General features: G+C 49.8%; 1 protein-coding gene across 2 annotated transcripts; it reads right to left on the bottom strand.

Moving 5' to 3' along the window:
- Nucleotides 1–6,656: 6,656 nt before the first annotated feature.
- On the bottom strand, nt 6,657–15,060 carry CNPY3 (canopy FGF signaling regulator 3). 2 transcript variants are annotated; one of them, XM_086371735.1, is made up of 6 exons: nt 14,821–15,060; nt 11,240–11,363; nt 10,335–10,431; nt 7,970–8,092; nt 7,620–7,737; nt 6,657–7,320 (listed from the first exon to the last, which is right to left on the bottom strand). In XM_086371735.1, the coding sequence occupies exons 1-6, from the start codon at nt 14,987–14,989 to the stop codon at nt 7,103–7,105; spliced, it is 849 nt and encodes a 282-aa protein (XP_086227861.1). In that variant the 5' UTR covers nt 14,990–15,060; the 3' UTR covers nt 6,657–7,102. The 2 variants fall into 2 exon arrangements, with proteins under 2 accessions (XP_086227861.1, XP_086227862.1); XM_086371736.1 differs by lacking the exon at nt 14,821–15,060 and adding an exon at nt 10,533–10,586 and having other exon boundaries at nt 11,240–11,365.
- Nucleotides 15,061–15,089: the final 29 nt, after the last annotated feature.

Genomic DNA, 15,089 nt, shown 5'->3' with positions numbered 1-15,089 from the left:
TACGTCATTTCCATAGATACTGGGCATATAGCTCAAAGTCCACAGTCCGGCCCAAGATGGAGTCCTGCTTTCAAGATAGAGCCTGTTCTGTTTCCTCCTTCAGCCATAACTACTGAGCCCACTTACCTAGAGCCTGTGCTCCGCAGTAAGGGAGGCTGCCACAATGAGAAGCTCACACACCGCAACTAGGGAGCAGCCAACACACAGCAAGGAAATAAAGAGCTAAGATACGGAATTTAGAACAAAGGATCCTCCACTCCCCTCCCACTTTTACCATCTATAGAATCCTGGAGCTGGAGGAACCCCAAAGATATGTAATCATTCTTATCTTTCAATAGAAAATATTAGCTCACAAAGGACCTCAAATGGGCCTGCCCACCCGCAGGTAGTAGAATCTTGTGCTCACACCATGCTACAGATGGATCTTTGGCCACATGCTTAGAAAGACATTGTACTGGGGAGTTTATAATAGGATTTTTAAAAAAATAATATGAATGCTGATAGTAAATTTGGATTTTTAAAAAAATAGTTTCTTTTTTATTAAAAATTATAGCTTCTAAATATACTTTTCATTTCAAAGATAAGATTTTTGTTCTGAAGTTAGTAATTATTTGATTTCTTTCTCATTCAGAGGCATTAAAAAAAAAGTCAAGATCAGAGTACATATAAAATTTCATGGACCTTTTTTCTTTCTTTTTACTTTTAACTGTCAAAACATACTTTCTTCTCTTGACCATAAATTACCTGGCCTCGAGCATCATTTCTGGCTACACTGAGAGGATGTGCTATGACTTGTTTAATCACTCCCCATGTTATGAACATTTAAAATGCACCCATAATTTTTCAAAAGAGTGAACATGTAGATGGTTATGATGGAACCATTTTCCAAATGGAATTTTTCTATTAATTGATACTGTCACCCAAAATAAATGTTTGTTTCAACGCTTCTCTACATGAAGATATTACTCATGGATATCTCACTGGGTAGAAAATTGTATCTAATTGTTGTAATCTTCTTTAATCACTACCAAAATGTACCACGTAATTGCAGTCCTTCATTGCTAAATTATTTGTCCGTGTTCTCTGCCCACCGAAATATATCAAAACTGCCTTTTATTTTACTTGGTTAGTCACTGTAAATTTTAGATAACCCAAATCTGAGGCCCTGGGCCGAGGAAGGGAAAGTCATAATATAAATCAATTTATAGTTTGACTCGGCTGAAAATAAGAATGGGATTCTCCAGGCAAGAATACTGGAGTGTGTTGCCATTTCCTCCTCCAGAGATCTTCCTAACCCAGGGATCAAACCTGCGCCTCTTGAGGCTCCTGCATTGACAGGTGAATTCTTTACCGCTGAGCCACCTGGGAATCCTCCCCAAATGTATATGTTTAGAAAGAGATTCTAGGTTGGGAATATGGCTGCAATGGAACAAACTCTATGACTATACCTATTTAAGGACACATTATACCTATACCTATAACACACTATACCTATTTAAGGACACACTATACCTATTTAAGGACACATTAAAATCTTAAGATTGGAATTATTTACAGTAACTACAAATGGAAGACCTTCTGGATGTCTTTGTTTTGATTCAGAACAGGTAGAAATTCATTGTTCAATGGAGTGATGCCAATTTCCAAACTCTAGTTCAAGCTGCTGAAAAAAAATCTTCTCTGCTGACTACCCAGATTGACCACGGTGATGCCCACATGAAGTCTGCTAATGGATTTTTATCACAGTGGATCCTTTCTTAGCCTTTTCAACATATGATGTACGACTCAATGTGCTTTAATAAAGTCCCATCAAGTAAGTGTAAAATTGGTCCCTATATGGGTGGGTGGTAGCACTAATTGGTGGTGGCTACATTACTATTACACTCTGTGGAAGGACTGATGCTAAAGCTGAAGCTCCAATACTTTGGCTACCTCATGTGAAGAGTTGACTCATTGGAAAAGACTCTGATGCTGGGAGGGATTGGGGGCAGGAGGAGAAGGGGACGACAGAGGATGAGATGGCTGGATGGTATCACCGACTCGATGCACATGAGTTTGGGTGAACTCCGGGAGTTGGTGATGGACAGGGAGGCCTGGTGTGCTGCGATTCATGGGGTCGCAAAGAGTTGGACTTGACTGAGTGACTGAACTAACTGAACTAACTAACATTACTATTAAGCTTAGTGCATCTATGAGTATTTCATCAATGTGCTAACCTCCAGCAAAATCTCTTGTGAATATATTGACCTCACTGATCTGGGTTTTTTATTATTATTATTTGCTTGTTTGTTTTGTTGTTTAGTTTTTTGCAGCTTGTGGGACCTCAGTTCCCCAGCCAGGGATTGAACCTGGGCCCTAGGCAGTGACAGCTCAGAGTCCTAACTATGGACCACCGGGGAATTCACTGAGCTGTTCTCTCATGTAAAAATGACACACCATTTGAGCCCTGGTAACACACTGCTCACTGAAACAGGTGACTTGGCACATGCTGTCACATATTGATGAAAGGAATGATAAAATACCAAGACCACTTTGGCCAGCAATTCTAACAAAATAACACCTGGGGACTTCTCTGGTGGCCCAGTGGTTGAGAATCTGCCTGCCAGTTCATGGGATATGGGTTCGATCCCTGGTCCAGGAATAGTCCACATGCTGCTGGGCAACTAAGCCAGTGAGCCACAACTACTGAAGCCTACACACCTTAGAGCCCACGCTCTGAAACGAGAAACCACCACAGTGAGAAGCCTGAGCCCTGCAACTAGAGAAAGCCCGCATGCAGCAACGAAGACCCAATGCAGCCAAAAACAAATAAATAAATTTAAAAACTAACACCTGACTTTTGAGTGTCTTGCTTTGTTTGTTTGTTTTTTGGACAGAGAACCTTTTCTACTTTAGAAGAGTGATGATGTTAGGAGATGTTACCACCCCTGGAGCTGGTAATGCAGCCGGTCAACTTCTCCCATCTCCAGGTGTCCCTACATCTCCCAGTAGAGAATCACAACCATTTTAGTGGAAGTTTAATAGGTGGAGAATACACTTTTAAAGAAAGAATGAGTAAAATTGGATTCCTTTTAAAGAAATTGTAAGAAGTCAGCCCTTAAGGGCAGCAGTAAGGGTCAAGCTGCCTTTAAAAAAAATAATATTTATTTATTTTTGGCTGCACTGTGTCTTCGTTGCTGGCTTTTCTCCAATTGCAGTGCAGGGGGTTCTCACTGCGGTGGTTTCTCTTGTTCTGGAGCACTGACTCTAGGGGACTCAGGCTTTAGCAATTGTATTACGAGGGCTCAGTAGTTGCGGCTCCTGAGCTCTAGAGCACAGGCTCAATAGCTGTGGTGCACAGGCTTAGTTGCTCCACAGCATGTGGGATCTTCCCAGATTAGGAATCAACCTGTCTCCCCTGTATATGCAGGGGGATTCTTTACCACTGAGCTACCAGGGAAGCCCCCAAGCTGCCTTTAAGCTATACACACAACTGTTAATTTTGAACAGGGAGAAAGACTTGAAGGTTAATTCAAGTCTTTTAACTGCATGTCCAGCTTTAAACTCTGAAGACATAAATAGACTACTGGACAGCAACTGGTCTTCGGCCTGCCTTCTGGAGAGCCAGGTAAGGGGAAGAGGGTGGACGAGCCAACCAGCTGTGGCTGCAAAGCTCTATGTCAGAGGCTGAGCCACAGGACGCTGAAGCCATTCTTTCTGGGTTCACAACCTGGTTGGCTCACTTCCTAAATGTGCCGTCTGGGCAAGTTATTTGACCTTTCTGTGCTCCACTCATTCATCAGATATTTAGATACTCTGGGAATTCCCCAGTGGTCCAGTGGTTAGGACTCTGAGCTTTCACTGCCAAGGGCTTGGGTTCAATCCCTCATGGAGGAACTAAGATCCCATGAGCCCTGCAGTGTGGCAGGGAGCTGGGGGGAAGCAGCTACCCTGTGCCAGGGGCTGTATTAATCACTGGGGATCGAGCAGTGAACAAAGTAGACCAAAATCCCTTTTCTTTTTGTAGAATGTGTGGGGTTGGTGGTAATAGTGTTTTGTGATCTTCACGCTGGTTGATTTTGGTATTCAGTTCATAAAAACTCATTGAACTGTACATTTATGATATACGTACTTTGTGTATTATTCAATAATGTGTTTAAAACTTCATGGCCTTGTGTAGATCACAGCTGTATTAAATCAGTTAATTATGTAAAAGCATGTAGAGCGGTGCTTGCCACGATAATATGCATTCAAAAAACAGTGGCTACTATATTATTATTGTTCCAGTGAAATTCCTCAATAGCACAAACCAGGCCATCAGGGGATGGTCAAGAGGGATTCTGCTGGCTCTGCCGCTAGGATTAGTACACAGAGTCCTTCTTTAAACCAGTTAGGCAGGGACTGTGCATCTGTCAGGAAAAAAAAATGTGCTTTTCTTTCAGGATCAAAGCATAAGAAGAGGAATTTTGTTTGTACTTGTGAACTAAAGTGATTTAGGGCTGCTCTGACGTGTGGACAAGCTGTGAACTGCACGGTTTCCACATTTAAGGGGTTTTCAGTCAAACTCCAAGCCTCAGGGGCTTGTCTATCATTTTCTGGCAGGAATTCTGGCGGTCAAGTGTCTAATTCTAACAAAACTTTTTATTAAAACAACTGTCTGACAGAGGGGAGTCAAAGATATGAAAAGCACCGCTAAGGTGCAAAAACATGTTGCAGGGAACCACCACCCAGGGACTTGGAAATAGAGGAGCCTGCCTCCTAGGAGCTGTGCCTTCAAACAGATACACAGGGGCCCTGATGCAGCCACTTCTGAGCCTGCAGAGCCCCAACCCCTGAGACTTGACTGTCGCTGCACTTGAACAAACTGGACTTGTGGCTAGTCCATTAGCCTTTGAGGTTCTGGATGATGAAAGTCTTCAACAGAGACACATCCTCTCTGAGGTGCTGACAATTCACGTTTCTGAGGACAAGACTTCCTTCCAGTGTGGCTTCATTGAGGTCCCAGCCCCTCTTAACACAACATCCAAATTTCTCCCGGTGAAGTGGGTTCCAGCTGACCTCCTCCTAAGAGCCAGGCCGACTCCTAGATCCCCAGACTGGCAAGTCTGAGCAGCACCCAGACATCTGTCTGGCTGACAAGCATCCAAGTGACTCGGGTCCACGTGAGGGTACAAGACACCATTCTGATTGGGTTTCTACTAAGGGGACTGAGATCAGGTTCACTTGAGCTTAGCCAGACCTCTCACCTTATGGAGAGAAGGGGTGTGGGAAAGCGGGAGGCTGTAGTCAAGCTCAGAAAGGCTGGTATGTGTGGTGGGGAGAGGGAAAGGAAAACCTGGGAAGTGGATCCTGCTCTTTCCTAGGCTGGGCCAGGGAGAAGCTGCCTGCTAGAGTGGGTGGGTGGGTGGAGAGCTAGAGTGTGCAACATACCTGGCCTTGTGGGGACCAGGGGGTGGGGTGCAGGGTGCGGGGTGCGGGTGAGGGCGCTCATCCTCCAGCAGCCGCAGGTCAAAGAGCAGAGCAGTCACCATGCTGCCCTCCCTCCGGTCCAGGCCTAGGCCTGGGATTGGGCTCCTAGTCTTTGTCTCAACCTACTCACAGGACAACGAAGCTCTGGGGACAGAATTAAGCCAAGCACTGAAGAGCTGTGAAACAGTGACAGGAAGGGAGAGTCAGAGACTGGCCACCAAACTGTCTACAGGGGGCCGCAAATGGTTCCCTAGCCCTGAGTTCCAATGCCTGACCCCTCCCCAGTCATCTCCTACACTCAAAACAGTCCAGGCTGGGCCCAGAGTCTCGAATGGCTTCTCGGCCCACAGCCCCTCCAACGTGGGGATAGTCTCTGCACTGCAGTCAGTGAGGCGGGGATTACGCCACAAAGAACCATCCTCTGGGGGCCTGCTCCAAGCTTCGTGACTCAGGGCAGCAGCAGCTTCCAGTCTGCTCCACTCTCTGTGGCCTGGCTGTCCCCAGCCCTTGTGAGGGGAACCCAGAGCATTTTTGCCAGAAGCTGGAGTCTGGGGCACCCGTAGGGTTAAAGCACGGACTACCCGCAGCCGTCACCACTACCGCTTCTGACGCCACCACTGATCTCTGCCCTCAGGACAGCCCGGGAGGTGCCTCCCACCCCTTCTCCTCAGAGGCCAGCCTTGCTGTTCGTCCCCTGCTCCCAGAGAACACGGTGTAACCAGTGTTGTTGGGGGCTTGGCTGTCCTCCCCTGTGGGTTCCTGGCACAAGAGCTAGGGAATGCAGAGTGGTCAGGTATGGTCATCAGGGAACAAGGGTCAAGATCAAGAGGCCAGAAGCCAAGAGGCAGGACGTGGAGAGGGGGGGCTGGGGCTGGTGGGGTCACCGTGCACACTTTACACAACCAACGGGAAGGCCTTGCAGGGGGAGAGGGGAGGTGGGAGGCCGGGAAGGAGTGAGGACGGCTCTCCTGGCCTGAGCAGCTCAGGGAAACCACAGGCAGCTGAGGGGCAGGGCCGGAGCTCTATGCCCACCCCATACCCAAGGCCCAGCCCTCACCCCAGGGCCCTCCCTCAACCTGCTTTCCCCACAGCGGGCAGGTTTACAGGAACAGCCTTCCATCCTCAGCCCCCAAGGCGGGAGCAGGGGGGCAGGAAAGAGTGAAGGGGGGCTCCGGCCCCTCTGAGGAGCTGAAGGGGACTCAGAAATATGAATGAAAAAGGCCGAAAGGTTTTTACTCTGTGAGCCCCAGGGGAGGGCCGGGCAGAGCACAAGGTGTCCACAGGAAGAGGGGGTGCGGGGAGGAGGAGCTGGTGCTAGAGGAGAGAGGGGGTGGGGGGCTCTGGAGCCCCAGTCCCGGGTCCAACTCAACACCTGCCCACTGGAGTTCACACTGGAGTCCTGGGCAGTCCTGAGATCGTGGGGCCCGCCTGAAGTCTGGGTCGGGATAGGAACGCTGGGCAGAGGGAAGAGGCCGGCCCGGGCTGCCCGCAGCTGATCCAAGTTCTCCCGGGGCTGGAGTTTCCACGGCAGGAGGCGGCACTGGCCAGGCAGGCACTGCTGAGGCCCTGCGCTGCTCCATCTGCGGAAGCCAGGGGCCCAGACCCTTGGGCTCCCAGCTCAGGCTCTCAGTCAGCAAGAGCCACTGGGTTAGGCTCAGAGCTCGTCAGGGGGGCTGTGTGTGAGCGGGGAAGCCTTCTGGATGCCCTCGTCCTCCTCGGGGCTGGGGTCTCTGTCGAGGTCGCCCAGCTCCTTCCTCTGTTTGCTGCTGCCACCGCCCAAGCCCTTGGCCCGGCCGCTCTTCTTCTTGGATTTCTTGCTTCCCAGGGCGGCTGTGTCCCCCTTCTTGCCAGACCACTGTTCTGCCAGGCAGCCTGCAGGGAGGAGGAGACACACCCTCAACAGGCTGGCTGCCTGGCTGAGTGAGGAGCTCGGGCTGCAGAGCCACTGGGGGCGGTGATGCGATCTGGCCCCAGCTCTGCTTCGCTGGGGTCCCCCCGGCCCGTCGGGGGGGCATCTGAGGCACCAGGCCCTGACCCCGCCCTGTACCATCCAGCCCCCTGAGGATGGAGGCTCCAACGCCGCCATTTCTTATTTCTTTTGCATCCTCTCCTCACCCGCCTCCCCTGAGGGGGGAGCATGGAGGGCCCAGCCCTGCTGCCTTGGGACTCACTGGCGTCCTTGCCCTTCAGCACGTGGTTGGCGCAGAGGAACTGAGTCAGGTCCTCCTCCTGGTGGTTCCTGTACCAGTCCTCGATCACCTCCTCGAACTCCTCCACCAAGACGTCGCACTGTTAACCGCAAGGCCTCACGTCGGCAACGCCCGGGCCTGGCCTCTCCCGGGGGAGCCGGGCGAGCCTAAGCCTCGTCTCGCCACCCACCGGGCTGGTGGCTGTGACTCCCCCAAGGAGGCCGTAGCCAGAGGCGGGGTGAGACGGCTTGACCACAGTCCCCAGGCTCCCGGTGGCCCTCGTCAACTGACGACCTGCCCTCACTGAGGCCGGGCGGCGGCGGGGCCCCTACCTGCTTCTTGAGGTCGGCCACCTCTGCCGAGGTCTCGTTCCACAGCTCATAGGGGATGTCCATCACCACCTTGACCCCTTTGTGCACCAGGTTGTGCAGCGTCTCAAAGGTCTCTGACATGCCCTGGAAGACACGATGGGATGTGAGAGGCAGAGACCCTTCCCCTCCCTGCCCTGCTCCTCTCCCGGTGCGGCTGGAGACCCAGGGACCCCGCTAAGGTCAGGACCCTCTCCAGCTTCTCACGCTCATCCTCACCTTCCCCTCCCCTCTTTGTGGCCTGCGTCCCACAACCCCTCCACACACACAGCCTGTCCTGCCTCCCCACACCTCCTCCTTTCGGAAAGGTTGCTCTCGGGGCCCTTTGAGCAAGTACTCCTTTCCAGGATAATAAACTGGTCCTGTCTCTTTCCCCTCACTGTGGCCTCCCCCGTGTCCAGCCCACTCCCTACTTCTGGTTCTTCCCACAACTTGTACCTTTCCTTGCTGGGAAGAAGCACAGCCGAGGCAGGGAAGACTCTTGGCTCTGTACGAAATTATTTCTGCCCGCCACCTAGGTCTTCTCCACAGAGACAACACACTACCTGTTTCTTCTGTCTCCCAGAGACCACGCAAGTGGACACGAGCCACTACGCACACAAAAATAGCCTCTCCTCCACCCCCGCACAAGCAGCTGTATGTACGTATCATATACACCATTCTGCACTGTGCGTTTTTTTACTTAATAATATCCTTTGGAGAGGGCTTCCCAGGTGGCTCAGTGGTAAAGAATCTGCCTGCCAATGCAGGAAACTCAGGTTCCATCCCTGGGTCAGGAAGATCCCCTGGAGAAGGAAATGGCTACCCACTCCACTATTCTTGCCTGGGAAATCTCATGGACAGAGAAGCCTGGAGGGCTATAGTCCATAGGGTCGCAAAAGAGTTGGACGTAACTTAGCGACTAAACAACTATACTCTGGAGGTGATTTTAGTTCAACTCATAAAGAACTACCTCATTCTTCATTGTACAGTTTGCCTAAGAGTCCACTGAATGGCCAATTTACTTAACCACTCCCCTACTAGTGAATGGTCAGGCTGCTTCTAATTTTTTCGCTATAGAAAGTAAAATTAAACATTGTTACGTTAAACATGGGTTTATTACCAAGTACAATGTTAATACAAATTATAAAGATAAAACCTAGGACTTTTGTGGCTTAGAAGTATTTCTCTAGGTTTCCCAAGGGTTTCTGAAGGATCTCCTTTTCTAGAAGGGTACTTAGGTGGAGAAGTGTGGGAGACAGCTCTTCTACCAGGCATAGAAGATGCAGAGATAAAGAAACATGGGCCCTTATAGGAGTGACAGGAGACACATGAGCCTCCAGACCCCTCACAACCCCCTCTGGATCCTTTTGGAAAGACACATGGCAACAGGTATACGGGGAGGGGTATGGAGATAGGTGGGTAGGATGACATCTTATCAATGTCCAGGAGTCCTGGCATCATTCAGCCACAGAAGAGAGTTTATTGTCAGTTTATTGTCAAGCCACTCCCTGGAATTGTGTGGCTGGTAGATTCTGGGTATGAGAGTGGTGAGCTCACACAGGTGTATTGACTTCTGAGCCACTGCATCCGTGTGACACAGTCTTCAAGCAGAATGTGTGAGGTGGGGCAAGAGCAAAGAAGAGGAAAGGGAAGACATCCAGTTTTTGATGGGACTTTAAAACCCTGGGCCAGGGCAAGACTGCTGTTGTACGGATCTGTTTTCCCATCACACATCTCATTTTGGATCAGAACTTAAACTGATTCACTTTATTTTTTCACACATTCATGCACCTTTCTTTTGTGGATAGAAAAATAAATAGCACAAGGGGAAATTTTTAAAAAAGGAAACATGGGCCTTGCTGCAAGGAAGCTCATTCTCCAGTGAAAGAAGCATTCGTGTACATGGTGAGTGCAATAAATGTCATAAAGGGCATCATGATGGAGGTCCAGGTAGGGCCCCATGGGCCCAGAGAAGGGATACGGCAGCCATCACCCCCTCCCCAAGAGTTTTCTGACATCTCCTCTAAACTCCCACAGTTCTGCGAATCCTGAGTTCTCCCTGCACAAAGTGCTCTGACCCCAAGGGGGCTGCCACCCGGGAGCGTTTCTGTCCTAGGCTGAGGCAGGACCCCAGGGGGCAGGCCCAGACATCAGGAATGTGCCCACCTGCACTGAAAAGTCAGGCCGCTCAGGACGGGAGGGATGCAGATGGCAATGGATAAAGAACAGGGAGCTGCCGAGGAGGGAAGCTCCCAGGGCATGATCTTCTGATGGCACCCAGACCAGGAGACACACTGAGACCCGAAGCCCGGCCCCAGTGGGGAGGAAGGGCATATACAAAGCCAACCTTAGCAAATCGGTTGCTGCCGGTCCTCTCCTTGTGCAGGCTGTAGTCCAGGAGCCGCTTGCAAATGGTCTCCGTGACTTCAATTAACCTTAAGTCCCTGCCGAGACAGCAGCACAAGACAGTCCCTGCCTGAGCTCCCCTCCTCGACCCTGCGGGTTAGGGGTCCAACCCTCCAACCCCAGCACCTGCACGGCTCACCAACGGGAAGGCAGAGCTGGGAGGGAGATAGGTCATCAGGGGGGCTCTGAAATGCTGGAACACAGACCAGAGAGACACAATTGTAACAGCTCTATGGGAAGAAAGTTGTTGTTGTTGTTTTTTAAATATAAAGTTAAATGATTAGCTAGATTAAAAAAAATAAAGCAAAATGTATGGATATTTGATGTCGAGATAGTGTTTCATTTTGAAAGGATGATCATAGTTGATGGAAACGCTTTTTGGTTTGTTTTCAATATTTATACCTGGCAAGGTATAAAAGTTGGTAAGCCTGTTTTTTTCTGGCTGCCCTGAGCAGCTTGCAGGATCTTAGTTCCCTGACCAGGGATTGAACCTGGGCCATGGCAATGAAAAATGTCCAGCCCTAACCACTGGACCACCAGGGAATTTCCCAGCAATCCTATATTTTTAAAGACTGATCCATAAATTCCAATCACTGGGAATCACTGGTGAGGTCCAATAGTCTTGCTTTTACAGATGAAGGATGTGAAGCCCAGGGGCACTTGGGGATTTCGGAAGGCCATACAATCAGTTCAGGGTAGAATCAGTGGGCAAACCTGGGTCTCAGTTAGAGCTGCCTCCTTTTTGTGGGTCTGCCTAGTGGGGAGGGAGAAGGGAACTTCACGACGCTGATGCCTCAAGGAACAAAGCAGGGCAGGCTGGTGCCCCTCTCCCTCCCCTCTACTTACGACTTGGTATACTTGACGCCTGAGGCCTTCCGGTCCAGGATGCCATAGCCTGTGTCGATCACCTCCTTGGTCTTGCCAGTTTCCTCAAAGGCTGACTTCAGCTCCACAGCAACATATTTACACACTGGGGAAAGAAGACACAGCACCACCGACTGAGTGCATCTGAGTCTTTGCTGGGAGCCGGCTCCCAGCAAGAGACCCAAGGGGACGCCTCCGCAGGACTGGGTTGAGTTGATGCTTGGGGCAGAGAAAGGAGTCAGCACCAGACCAGCAGTAGAGTTCAGTGGGTGAAAGTAGGCTCCAAGACCCACTGCCCCCTGTCCTCTCTGGGCCCTCATTCTACTGTCTCCATTTCTCCCAGCTCCTTCCTGTCCCCTATCCCGACAATCATTCATGTCACTGAAAAGAATTTCAAACATACAGAAAAGCTGAAAGAGTACAATGAATAACCATACACCTTACACCACAGTCAAGAGTTGTTAGTAAAGAAGAAAAATAAATTAAAAAAGAAAGAAAAAAGAACAAAAAGAGCTGTTAGTTAAAAAAAAAACCAAAAAACACAACAGTGATTTACCACTATTTCCAATTTATAATATAAAGCAATGTGATAATAATAGATGTCAACAATATACGCACTGTTTTTGCTAAACCATTTTGAAAATAAGCTACAAGACATCATGATCTTTGCTCCTAAACAAGTCATCGAGCACTTCCTAAGAACAAGGACCTTCCCCTACTAATCATAAAACCACCACCATGCTTGGAAGATTTAACAACAATTCCTATCTCATCTAATACTCAGTCCATGTTCAAATTCCCCAATTGTTCCCAAGATGTTTTTTATGGCTATTTCATTTCTTGATTTCATATGTTATTTCAACACCAGTTCTCTATTCCTACCAAGTTAATTTGCTCCATTTCCCCCTACAGGCCTGTTTCTACTGTTTTTGTACATTTATTTTCTCATTTCCTCTTATTCTTCTTCAAATAGTTATTAAGCAACTCCTACGTGTCAGGCACTGCCTGGGGATACAGAGAGGAAAACAAGGTCCCTCCCTCCCAGATACTCAGTCTAATGGAGCAGAAAGAAGTGTAAACAAATAATTACCATTGCATAAGGACTGCTACTACTCAATGTGTGCAGTGCTTGGGGCCTTAGGAAAGTGCGTGATGCCCTCTAGGGCTTCAGGGCTTGTCTGTCCTTTCTCTCCACCTTATCTTAAAAGCCTGCTCCCCCAGGAAGCCCTTCTGGATGAGTCCCACCTGCTCTTGATTTCATCCTGAGACACTGTAGGACCCATGCTCTCACCAAGGGCCTTGATCATCTCATGTGACTCTCCAATTAGACTACAAGGGCACTCAAAGAGAGGATCATGGGCTGAATTTCTTCCTTATTCCTCTATTTTGGGACTTGGTATGTGCTGGATACTTGATAAATACTGCCCGGAGAGACTGTGCTTGTGATAGAGCAGCTTCTGATGCCTCTGAATGGAATATGATCTGCAGGCTAAATGTCAACAGCATTGTTTTAATAACAACAGCAGAGTTGGATAGAAAACCAATTTACCACCAAAACAAACAAATCCCCTGCAGGCCTGCTTGGTGAACTTTTATAACATATGCATTAATAGATGGCTTGGAGAACTTGGAACACATTAAGATTCCAAAACGTCAGCCACTGATCTCAGAGTCCAGGATGAACTGAGGGTGTCTCGCCTCCCTGGCTCTCCATCCAGGGCCACCGAGGCTCCTGCCCTCTTCAGTCCTGTACTCTGTGTGAGCTTATGATTTTTCTGACTCCTGTGCTCCCCCCTCCCAGGTGCTCACTATGTAGTATGCCAAGCCCAGGGGGTTGGAACCCATCAATCGATTTCTCTCATATCCATCAAATACAACCTTGCTTCTCAACTCTCCCAAACCTTACCTCTTCAAGACCCCCTCTGGGGATCCCACCCAGAACCAGACTTGGAGGAGGCTCATGGCATAGACCCTAGATCCCCGTGAACATCCACCCACTTCTTTCTGGGCAGGTTCTCTTTTCTCTGTGCCAAGGCCTCTTCTACTCAGGCTACTAAGCCAGAGGCAGGCTTTGTGGGCCAGACAGTCAGCACTTAATAACTAAGGTGTCACAGTGATAATAAAAGTAAATATACACTTAGGTTAAGCCATCCCATGACTGAAAATCTCTTCTCTTTTATTCTTTATCAATTACCTACAAAATCAGGTTGGATTAGAATGATCTAAAGATTTTTGCCAGCTCTAGGCTTTTATGAGTCTCCTATGGAAAAGAAGTGTGTGCTTCTTAGGCTGTGAGAACAATAAGAGAAACCATAAGGGCTCTTTGGCATCAGAATAAGATAGAAAATGAGAAGGGGAAGTAAAATCCCCAAAGGATCTTAGCTGTGGCCAGAAGAGTGAAAGGAAGGCATTAGAACCCTGTGACTGTCTGTTCAAGAGAGTGAGGGAGAAAGTACAGGCTAGAACCCATACTGGAAGGCTGACCAGTGAGGTCAGCTCATCTCTGAAGCAACTCACCTTTAATCTCTCAAATGAAAGGATTACGCCTCCCAAACCACCCACACTTCTCAGTGCTCAGGAAATATCTGGCTGGCTACAGGCTTTGAATTAGGATGCAACCGGTTTATAGCCAGCTTTCAGGGGTGAGGGGCTGGGGTTAGAGAGGTGAGAACGTAGGAGTGTGTGTAAAAGTCTGAGGACAAAACTGAGAAATGGAGATGAGGGAAAAAAAGGTAGGGCCTTGGCTGGTGTGTGTGCTGGCATGCTTCTCTCTCCTTCTCTGTCTCCCTCCCTATCTCTGTTTCTCTCACACACACACAAGTGCCACACTTCCACCTCTCTGTCTTTGGGATTCACTGTGTTCCCATATCCCTAAAATCTCCCTCTCTCACCAAGTTCCCCCAGGTTCTATTTTTCTCCTAAAGTGACCCCTTAGGTCTCAGACCCTCTTCCTTCCTCCACACACTCCCACAGCACCCCAGCTTCACCCACGTTCACTCATGCCTGTATGTGAACAGCTACCTAGACAAGGTCCCTTGCCCTGGAGGAGCTCACGGCTAATGGAGGAGACGGCCGGTGACACACAGCCGGTTGTGGTCAGGGCACAAGGGGAGCGTCTCAAGTTCTTTCCCCAAGACGGGTCATGTGAATCTTTTCAGTTCCTCAAATTTGTCCTTTGCCTGTAGGTCTCTGCATCTGTGACTTCGCTTCTCTTCACTCAACTAACTCCTAACCACTCAGGGCTTCCAGGAGGAAGCCTTTCCCCGCATTTAGGGGTCTAGATTTAGATGCTCCTCACCCAGCCCCCAAAGCCCGGCGTCTCCTCTCTCGTGGCATCTACCACCCCCATTGTAACTGCTTGTTTTCAGCGATTTCTGAGCTCCAGGTGCACCGAGACCCGATCTCTCGGCCGCCCCTGCGTTCCCAGCGTCCAACACAGTGCCAGGCACAGAGTAGGTTCCAGGAAAGGAGACCCGCTCAGAGCCCGGGACGGTCCCTCCCCCAACCCTCTCTGCAAGCCCCGCCCCCCAGCAGGATACTCCCCACGGGCCCCGCCCCCTCACCTTCGCATTTGCTGGGCAATCGAACCCAGTCGGTGTCCTCGGCTCGGGCTTGCCTGGGGCCCAGCTCCGGGGCCGGCAGTAGCAGCAGCAGCAGCAATAGCAGGGAAAGAAGCAGAAGACGGTGGGGCCTGGGTCGGGGCCCGGACGCGGGCTCAGGTAATGGCTCCATGGCCCAGCCGGACCCGACCCGAGCGGACCGGGGCTGTGCTTCCTCCGGCTGCGCGCGCTGGGCAGCTTCCCGGAGCCGCTTCCGGGACTGCACACGTGCC

The sequence above is a fragment of the Bos grunniens genome, chromosome 23 (genome assembly GCF_055505025.1).
Source record: "Bos grunniens cultivar Pamir isolate PY7600 chromosome 23, Bosgru_T2T1.0, whole genome shotgun sequence".
Classification (NCBI taxonomy): Eukaryota; Metazoa; Chordata; class Mammalia; order Artiodactyla; family Bovidae; genus Bos; species Bos grunniens.
Note: the sequence above shows the minus strand (reverse complement) of the source record. Positions and strands in the feature narration are given on the sequence as shown.